Raw genomic sequence first — 10739 nt, 5'->3', positions numbered from 1 at the left:
ACATCATTTTCAATTTGTCACAAATGAAGTCATATTATCTCTAAAAGAAAACTAATGCATGTTAAATTTATTTTCAAGTAAAAACATAAAGACAATATTTATACAAAGCGAATTCTACCAAACGGAAGAACATGTTATATTCTTAATTTGGAATCAAATCATGCGATATTTTCACATTTAAATGATTTAATAATTTATATGTCTCTCTGTGGGCCGCCTAATCATGTCTTACATTTTATGGAGAATGATTTTTATTTCATCTTTAATGTAGGCTGCCTTTATGAGACAGATTAGAACTATTTTATATCTCTCATTATTCATTTCCATCTTATTAATGTACAAAATATTTGATAACACGGGTCTTCAGAGACGATAATTAAATCATTCAATGTGTAAAAGATGTTCGGAATTGTTTTCAATAGCATTTTTTACAATGAGTAAAATTACGAAATATGTACTATAAGATATCAGTTATGTAGATATTTTATTTCAATCAATACAAATATAAAAAAAACCTTAAAGAACCCCCAACAAGCAGAACTTGGAAATTAAATGAAGTTTAATTTAGAATTTAGAAACATATGCCGAATACAAAAAGTGCTGTTACTGAATGAAAGTCAGCCGGCATTGGTCGTGCACTCTGCTCTAAAGACTGATTTTTAATTAATTGGCACTTCATGTTACTCTACTATAATTATAACTTGTTTTGAATTTTAGTAGGGCATTGGAAGACTTAATATATTTGAATGATATTCTGACAAATCTGAAAAATCTGAAAAAAAAAATCTGAAAATATATAATTTGTAAAATAAAAAACCAACGATATCTATATTATCTCACCTGTCTCCAACGTTTTCCTTCTTGCTGTTTTATTTTGTTTATTGCCTCACAGGGATTCTTTTCATTAACCTCACTTTCTTAAAAGACCATTTTGATAAAGTCGAACAGACTATTTTGTTCTCATTAGTGGCATAGACAAGTTTAACAAGTCAAAGGCAAATGGATCTATTGTGATCAATAGTACAGTGAATAATGTTCTCTTAGAGCCTCTTATAGTAAAGTGTCATCGGCAGTTTTCATTTGTCATTCACAGGAAAACGGTAAATAGTGAGTAGTATGTGGAATAGATATGTCGTGGAAATATCTTAGTTTAAACGATAATGAATTATTCATACAGTTGGGAATATTTTTACTACTTGGGGTGCTTCAAGGAATAACATGTCGTAAAGGTAAAATTCAATATTTTTCCTAGTGAAAATATTTCTACGAATTTCAAATATATTTTATAACATGATAAATGATACATGCATTAGATATAAGAAATACTTTGCGAAATGAGTCGTTGCATGCAGCTATATAATAAATATTAATATTTATAAAGAACAAAGAATAAATATTGTGCTACATATGGATGATAAACATCGGGTTATCTGTTTCAACCATAAATATACTAAATTTATTTGTTACATTCTGCTTTTTTGTGCTTTTGTATATTAATTAATGGTTCTTGCATAACACAATAGACAGCATTTTGGACAAATATGTCATTTTCAAAGTAAATAAAACGAATTTCCCGTACTGATAGTTTCAAAGATACCAAGAGATTTTATATCTTTCCTTTATTTTTTGTTAGTATACTGGTTGATATCTAAATAGAAGTGACTGCATATTGTGCATTTTTCATAAACATTTCTTTTCTCTTTTAAAACATATATACGATATAATTATATAAAGCACATGAAAATAAAATTCCAAGATTCTCTTTGTATATAAATTACTCCTTTTCAGCCTTCCTTCATCATCATAAGAGTTTCATATGAGTATAATATTTTGGATAATATAACACCAGACCCGTAGAATATAGAATATATAGTGGCTTCAATCATCTTTAATTTTCTTGTCTATTCATTCCATCTAGAACAGAGAAAAATACAGTTTTGTCCCTCGGATTGAATGATCCATTGACATGCCAATGTTCATATAAACTGCGGTATCAGTAAACAAAAACCGCCATAAACCAGCTTAAATGATGTGTTCAATTAAATTTACACTAAGTTTTTCGATATATACGAGTTTATTTATAACAAATAATTAAAAAACAACAACATGAAATTAAATAAAGTAGCACTTGGTTAGTTCCTGGTTGCCGATAAGTAATATGCCTAAAGAAAAGTAATTATTCAGATATAATGTTAAGTAAATGAGTATTGTCATTCCTTTGTCTTTGATGTGACAGCCCCTTTAAATAAACATACATTATTTTCTTGTGGAACGTTTGTTGAGATCAAACACTCTAGATACTGAGAACAACTTTGTGATCCAAATAATATGTATGTATACACTAAATTACGAACTGATTGATATGTTTGATGTTTTATGAGACAGTGACATGATATTTTCAATTCACATACATGTAGAATCCTTTATGATAACAGTCCTTTATATTGTATTCAAGTTGCAAATAACACATGACATTAATTTTATTTGACATTAAGATTAATGCCAATTGATATGAACTAAGAAGATATTGTTACTAATATTTCTTGTCAGAGATACTGTAAACAACATATTGTAACATCGTTTTAACGTGGACCTTATTGTTTTATGATGATTGTAAAATCAATATTTTGTTTTTCTATAAAGCTTTGTTAGTTTTTCCAATGTTTCCTAGTTTATTCCCTTCTCAAAACTAATATTGAATCATGTCAGGGACATTTGATATTGTAATAGCATGCCTATAAAATGGGGACATTTTGTATATTGTTGAAGTCTTTATGATTGAAGCCTTATATAATTATCAAACGAATGCAATATTATGGCTTTAATTCAACAATTTGTAGAGGTATTGTAGCAACGAATTTTGCATCCTCGAGAGAGAATTTTTTTTATTTTTGTACTATTTCGACAGGATTTGTTGTTATTTAACACTCAACACACGTAAATAGCCAAAAATATGATGTTTCTTTTTAAAGATGGTTATGATAAATGTTTATAATTTATCATTTAACTTTAACCTCTCCACACGCTAATAAATAACTAAATAAATAAATAATGTTTATCACAACCTCGTATTGACTTTTTCTTTCATTTTACGACAAAGAGCTTGAACATTTAGCCCAAGTCTTCTTTTGTTTAATGCATTCTATTACCAGTCTAGATTTTTTATAATCAACTGTCAATACTGTCAGTTATATTCAAATATAATAAGAAAAGGGATACCTGAAATCATAAAAATCTTTATCATATACTGTTTTGAAAACGAAACATAACATACTTTTTTCAACAGATGACCGTCATTTTATTGTTCTGATTTTACTTGCAGAATTGACTTCAACAATTCACATGAATCCTATCAGGTCTTCTTTAAACACATTATTTGAATATACGACTTTAATCTAATGCTTTATAAGGAAACTGGATTTAGACTATGTGGAAATGAAATAAATCAGTCTACCTTACATTTCTGTTTTGCAAGTACTTTTTAACATCACAATCAACGCCAATTATGTTTACGACATTATCTAGAATTATTTTTCTCTTCATCAGAAGTAAATCAATGTATCATGTGCAAAATATACATTTTAATAAAACAAATTTTATTGAAGTTTATTTTTTTAAGCATAATAATAATATGTAACAATGATAAAGCACTGTTATAACTTTAATGTTTTTACTTGTAGTGTCATAGACTGTGACTATTTCCAGTTGAATAGAATAATATAATAGTATCTGAGTTTATTATTGTGGTACCTTACGGACCTATTGTTATTTTAATTATTTTTTCCACAAGTTTGTAGTTTTGAAACGCAGAATTAACCACGAAGGCAGTAGGTATGAACACTAGGTGATAATAGCCGATAAACAACTCAGATCGATATTATTTCGTGTATATATTAAGGGAATTACTGATGTGTGACTTGGAAAGTACATTGTAAGCCAGGTGCGAGACCAAATGAGTATATAATTAATTATATACAGCGAATGACGGTGTGATAACAAGATAGTGTAATTATTTTTGACCTAAAGTATATAAGTCAACAAGGAATGTACAGTAAGTGATGTGTGTGCCAGTGCTATGCTAAATAAGGGAGATCTCAAAAGCTAATTTCCAAGCATAGATTTTTTTTGCCCATGTTCTTGTTTTGTTTTTTTTTCTTTTCCGTACCTTCATATTGCTTAGGTATTATAAGAAACTTTTAGTATCGTACTTCTTTAAGGAAGGTGTGCAAGTTTTCAGCAATTTAGTTTTACATATTAGAATAGAGCCGTAGTATAAACATCGGTGCTAGATTAACATAATTCATAATTTGAGTAGATTCCCAGCAGAGGAATTGAGCCCTTGTAATTACTTTTCTTACATGGACACAAGGTTTACATTAAAAAGTTCAGCTTCTGATCTACTCATAGTATGCACTGAAATTACTTACCAGTTCACAATTTGCTAGAGAAGAAGTGTGAAATCATGGGTTTGATGTAACAAACATCAAACATTTTAAACATTTGCTGGATTTTCTAAAATAAATTCGAATTGATAAAAAACATACATGTAGTATTATTTAAAATAATACAAGAATGTTCACCATGCAAAGTGTCTATATTAGTGTTTACGAATATTTCTTTCGAAAAGAAAGAAAATTGTGCTTCCTAAATTATAACGTGTTAAAGAGATTTTCGCCTCATGAATTTACGCTGTCCGCTATTTGGTCTCTTTGAAGAGTAAGAGTGATTGCAATTAGTGGATGCTCCAGTACTCACTTTTCAACTCATTTGGTCCTTTTGCTTTTTTGTTTTCGCGTATGTAGGAATACGTAAAAAAGTGTTGAATTTGAGATATTAGATAAGATTTCCAGTACCGCGATTTTAAAACAGTATTGGCTCTTTCTTGCCGGTTAATCAGTTGGAAAATCCCATCCTGACCCAAGTAAGCTGCACGGCATGCTTTAAAATGATGTCATTAAGTTGTCCTTCTTTATTTTTTGCTTAGAATAGTCATTTTGCTGGTTATGAATGGTGTTAAAGCTTTTTGATACATTTTTTTGTTATGATTGAAATAGGAAAATAAAATGCAACATTGGCTGCCTTTGAGATTTTATATTTGATGGTAAATTAACTGTCATGACCTTTAACTGTCACCACAATTTTGATTTCATTTTAATTTGTTTATAATCTGAGATATTAAAAGAATAATTTTAAACCCAATACCTTAAATTTGAAATGAATTTGCGCGATAACCTTGAATACCGTGTTTTTGTCTGACATAATTTAATCAAAGTTTGCAAATCCCTTGCCATTTACCGAACATGGTTAATAACATGAAAACTAAGAAACATCAATTATCAGCAGGTAATTGAATTTGATTGCCACAACATAAAATTCCAGCTAACTTTAACTAAGTGTTTTATTGGCGTTTCATATATTAAGTAGGCAGAATTCTAAATATTTATAATTACAGTTGCAACACAAATGTTTAAATTGATCAAAAATATTAATATTTCAAAACCTTTTTATCTTACCAGTTTTAAGGCGTCTCTTCACTACACGGTGTTTTTGTATGTACATACAAGTATGCTGTACTTTTCCATATTTGACTATTGTAAATAATTAAATTTTACAATGATGTCCAAGAATGGGTGATAAGGATCCTAATGAATCCTGTGACCAGACTTGATAATATTGTTCTGTTATACGTCCAAACCAACATGGTAACATGTTATACAATAATTCGGAAGTTAAGAATTGATTAGGAAACTACCAAACTGAATGACAATTAAGTAAGATACTGCTCGTGTCCACCAATTACGATTTGTTCGGTTAATTACATGTCCAAATTTTTTTGTTTTGTTAAACTCCTGATTGTAGGTCATTATGTATGGTAAAGTAAGTTTTAACGGAAGCAAGTATTTTTATAGTGATTTAAAACCACAAAGTGTAACAAAAGTTAATTAACGACTAAACTTTCGATCAATGTTTTAAGTCTTGTTAAACTTTTATGGTGTTTATGTTCAATTGCTTATTCTTCTTTTATTCTTTATCTATTTTGCATTTTTACGTTTTCAACGTTAATAATCTATTCATATGGCTTATGGCTTTTAAGCAAAGCGGAGGAACAGTTACAAAAAATCGAGGAATATTTGTTTATTCTTAAACATTAGAAGTTAAGTAAGATAACATTTACTGAATATTTTGTATAAATATTTGTTATAAGTGTTATAAGTCGATGTCTTACGGGTGTCTCTTTGACATTTTTCCTGACACCATTAAAATTGTATGTAATCTGAACATGAAGTAATTTCCATTTGAACATGTTGTAAGCAAACCATTACCATCACCATAACCGTACTCAAATGTATCACGATATCACATCTGATATTTCTCATTATTCAACAAAAACAGAATTCCAACCTACACAAACTATTATATTTGCTACAGGTATTTTGTTTTTATTGCTATCACATATTAATTTGCAGTTATAGAAATGCAACTTTGTTATAATAGTATCATATTATTATAAGACATTCATTCATAGAAATACACAATATATTGTTACAAGAGAATATCTAGTTCTAATGAAGATGTAAACATTTTATATAGTTTAATTTATACTAGCTGTTTAATCGATAAATTGGAAAAAAAAAACTATCTATAAAAATCAGTCAGGCAGTTTTGAATTCACTTCGAATGTCAATGGAAGCAATAAACAGTGCTAATAAGTCTAAAAGTATAAAATAATAGTTCACTTTTTGTTTAAATTAAAGCAATATATATATTTTTGTTACTAGGTTACTCCTTAGACACGCCACGTAATATAGTTCTTTCCAAATGAAACATTTCCGTAGTTTACTTTATTTATTTATTTATTTTTTTTTATTGTGATGCAAAATTTGTTAAATACCTAGACACCAGAATGTAGTTATATGAACATTTGTATTTGCTCGGACCTGTTTTAAATTCAGTGAGAATGTGTAAGTCAGCGAACATCATTCGCACATTGATGTGTTGTTTATAACCTCGGATCCTCTTTCAAATTTCCATTTTATGTACTTTTGCCCATTGTTTTCTCGTTTAGGTAACACGTATATATTACTTGTGGACCGAACGCAACTTTCTATGGAATTGCAAAAAGGTGTTACATTGAAGATTCCATGATCACGGCTGTATAAGTTTCTATTTCAAATTCACATGATTGTCATGTATCAATGACGAATACTGCTTGATCCAAAGATAGGGGTCGGGGACGGTAGCTTATACTTTTAGAACAGTCAATAAACAGACTCAAATGGGTCTGCAGCATTTCCAATTTTGCGTTTTGGGCGATCTTAAGGGATTCTGTTTTTTTTTCACTATTTTTCACTGTTTTTTAAATCCAAAGTTTCTTTTGAATTAAAACTTTTTGTCTGAAAATCATGTAAAACACGTGACGGTGAATAACTTTATAAAAATTAACATGACATTTTTTCATTGAACTCTGAGCAACATTTATAGTGTTCTTTAATTCTTAAATAAACAACACTGCAATTGTTTAAAGGCGCTGTATCAAACTATTAAATATAAAAGACAATATTATTTATGGGAGCAGCAATGGTTTTGTTAAACTTTAATTTGCACAAATATTTGTAATGACTGCATGTGTCTAGCCATTTATGAAAAGGAAACAATCTCTTAATATATGTTGTGTCTCCTCATAGAACAAAATTAATTGAATGGCTGGCATAAAATATCTAGACAGCAGTATGGGATCGGAACAAATAAGTCTGCGCTTAATCATTTCGGATCTTATTCTTCTAAAATGTCAAAACGAAATAACAATGAAAGGGAAAAAACGTGGCATTCTTATGATCATTTAAAATACATTTTAAGCCTTTTCTTTCTGCTTTGATGTTCGTATGTTTGAGATAATGAATGTTAATATATTTTGTATTCTTATTTCAGTTACCATAGTGCCTGTACGAGAAGATATCTCCGCACCATTACTAACATGTTGGACATGCAGTCATAGCAAGACTTCGCCAAATAAGGAATGTATTACATTAACAGATAAACGAAATATGACGAAAACTGAATGTAAATTATATGAGCCATTTTGCAGGGTGAGCATTTCTTTCACTTGTATATAAATAAAACATGAGCACTTTAAACTTCTTCAAATAAAGTCGAAATTGTTTTAGTCATTTGAAATATCGCCGTATAGTTCCTGTTGTCTAGACAGTGCCTTTATATTCATATTAACATGCAAAAATATTAACTTTAAAAGCATATATTTAACTCTAAGGTCTTTTGAATTTTACAAAGCAAAATTCATGTAGAATAAATCGCTTTATATAAAGAACATGCTGGCGAAATAGACTTCCTATTTGACACTTTTTGTACTTCAGCACTTAATCATCGCAACATGAATTATTGTGTCGGTTTCTGTTGTTTGCTATTTTGGGTTTGTTTGTATTGGCTTCCCATTTGTGCATTGTCCTTGTGCTTGTTTGGTGTCCTGCTGGGCTCCTTGTCGGTTGTCCAGTGGTGATGGGTTGTGTTGGGGATGCGTTTGTTGAATGCCGTCCTTCCTTGAACTTATCCCAGTAACAGTTTGACGACAGTTCAGAAAATTAGATTTAGCCGGACTGAGGCCTAAAAAGTTTTAACAGTCCTTCACATGAAATAATTGTTTGTTTTATGCTTGCTTTTACAATTTTTGAAAAATTCTGAAGCCAGTTCTAAATGGTTAGCATACTTAATAATTTATATCCTTGTTTATGATCGTTTTTATATTTGATCACATCGGTAAAAATAAACATATGCATATAGCTATTTTGATATTGTTTCGACACATATAAATAGATATTGCAATATACGTTGTCCTAAAAGTGAAATAGGCTCTATTCAAAGATCAAAATCTAATGAAATGACAATCTCGACTAAACCTTTGGCAACAATCACACTCTTTTATATCGTATATATCGGCCGCAGACAAATTTTCGGGGCATTTATTGGTTTACTGATTGATTTCACTACATGTTCTACTGTTTCCATTAAATGTTTACAGTGAATGTTCTCATTTATTGTAAATTTAATTGATAAAGTTATTACTGTTGTAACGCAGGATTTTGTTGAACTGCAAAGAGCAAGAGATAATGAAAATCCACAGAAGAACAAGCTTCCTCGCATATAAAACTCAAGCTTAGATTGTTATTTCTTACTTGACTGACCTAGTAATGAACTATGTATAGACATGACAATTTGAAAACCTACGTCGATTGAGTGCTTATATATGCAATTATGCATTTCATATCTGTTATAACACATAATGGCATTTCAAATGTTAAATTTATTTAATTAAAATATGCTGAAAACAGTTATCTAATATATACGAACTTAGATTAAGTAAAAAATATTCCTGCTTACAGATTCAACGATTGGAAGCGGATGGTAAAGTCGAGAAAATTGAAAGGTCATGCTCGAGGGACTGCGACCCAGGTTGCCATCGATATCAAACTGCCAAACGCTGTGATTCTTGTTGCACACAACCTCTTTGTAACGATGGAAACGATGCTGATACTGTTCAAACTTCGAGGATTATAACAATTCTTGGAACTCTTTTTGCTCTCGCTGTATACGTAACTCGAGAATAAAAATGAACTTCTGATCGTGTGGAGTCGTATATATATATATATGTATATGGGACAGATTAATTTGCGTATTGCATTGTATTGTTTACTTGTATATCTGTACTTCTGTAAATAACCCCATATTATTTTTGTTATTGTCTCATATACTACACATATATGTTCACCTCTTTTCATAAAACACTTGTTATGTAAGAATTTGATAATGAGCATAAAAAATGTCAAAGACGCAAGTTTCCGCAAATGATACATAGAAATTTGGAATTGTTTTAGATGTACAATGATTGATTAATATGTTGATGGCATAAGACATTCGGAAATGATCGAGACATGCTCTGAAAATATGGTAGACCAATCAACGTTTAAACAATTGTTTTTACAACTTTCTATGGCAAAGTTGAATATTTAGTCAGAGTAATGATTATCATTTTCTATAAATTATGTATATATGTCATTTATGTATGTTTTCCTTTCTCTTTCATTACAGACATGTTTTCTTTCTAAAATAGGCAGAAGAGCAAATTGTCACAATTTAAGAAGCGTGAAATCTAAAAGCATATGCCCAATGATATAAAAATGAAATAGAAATACGTATTTGGAAGATTTCAATTAAACAAATAACATGACATTGTTTTGTTTACCCACTCTGAAAAGATTCCTTTTCACCATGTGCAGTATTTGTATGCACTCACATACAGGAATCCTCTATATTTTCCATATTTGATCCGCTCATCACTCCCATTCAAATTTTACAATAATGTCCAAAATAAGTGATATGGTTCTGAATGAATCTTGTAACCAGGCTTGATAAAATAATCTACATATATCGCTCTATCATACGTCCTGACCAACTTGGTAAAATGTTATATAATACTTTAAGTTCAGAGAGTTGATTACGAACCTACCAAACTGAATGCTGATAAATGTTAGATACCATTTATGTTCGCTAATTATGGTTTGTACTATCAAGCTCCACCCGACTTTTTCCGATGATTGTACAGAAATCTGTTAAAGATCTTGATTATAGGGTAAAGACAACTATTATTAACCGTATCAGGTTAAAATTTTATGATGGTTACGTTGAACTGACCAACTTGTTTTAATATTATTGCATTTATAAGTTTG

General features: G+C 29.8%; 1 protein-coding gene across 1 annotated transcript; it reads left to right on the top strand.

The window, feature by feature from the left end:
* Positions 1-1091: 1091 nt before the first annotated feature.
* On the top strand, positions 1092-10204 carry LOC132731876 (uncharacterized). Its single transcript, XM_060718174.1, has 3 exons — positions 1092-1229; positions 7930-8087; positions 9396-10204. The coding sequence occupies exons 1-3, from the start codon at positions 1130-1132 to the stop codon at positions 9618-9620; spliced, it is 483 nt and encodes a 160-aa protein (XP_060574157.1). The 5' UTR covers positions 1092-1129; the 3' UTR covers positions 9621-10204.
* Positions 10205-10739: the final 535 nt, after the last annotated feature.

The sequence above is a fragment of the Ruditapes philippinarum genome, unplaced genomic scaffold (assembly GCF_026571515.1).
Source record: "Ruditapes philippinarum isolate M1 unplaced genomic scaffold, ASM2657151v2 ctg4247_1_1_1_1, whole genome shotgun sequence".
NCBI classification, from domain to species: Eukaryota; Metazoa; Mollusca; class Bivalvia; order Venerida; family Veneridae; genus Ruditapes; species Ruditapes philippinarum.
This window is presented reverse-complemented; position numbering and strand designations above follow the sequence as displayed.

Bases quoted from the DNA above. Each gene is read 5' to 3' on its own strand.
- LOC132731876 (XM_060718174.1), top strand. From the start codon at position 1,130: ATGTCGTGGAAATATCTTAGTTTAAACGATAATGAATTATTCATACAG. The intron at 1,230-7,929 runs GTAAAATTCAAT...TTCTTATTTCAG, and splicing joins AGGAATAACATGTCGTAAAG to TTACCATAGTGCCTGTACGA. The intron at 8,088-9,395 runs GTGAGCATTTCT...TCCTGCTTACAG, and splicing joins TATATGAGCCATTTTGCAGG to ATTCAACGATTGGAAGCGGA.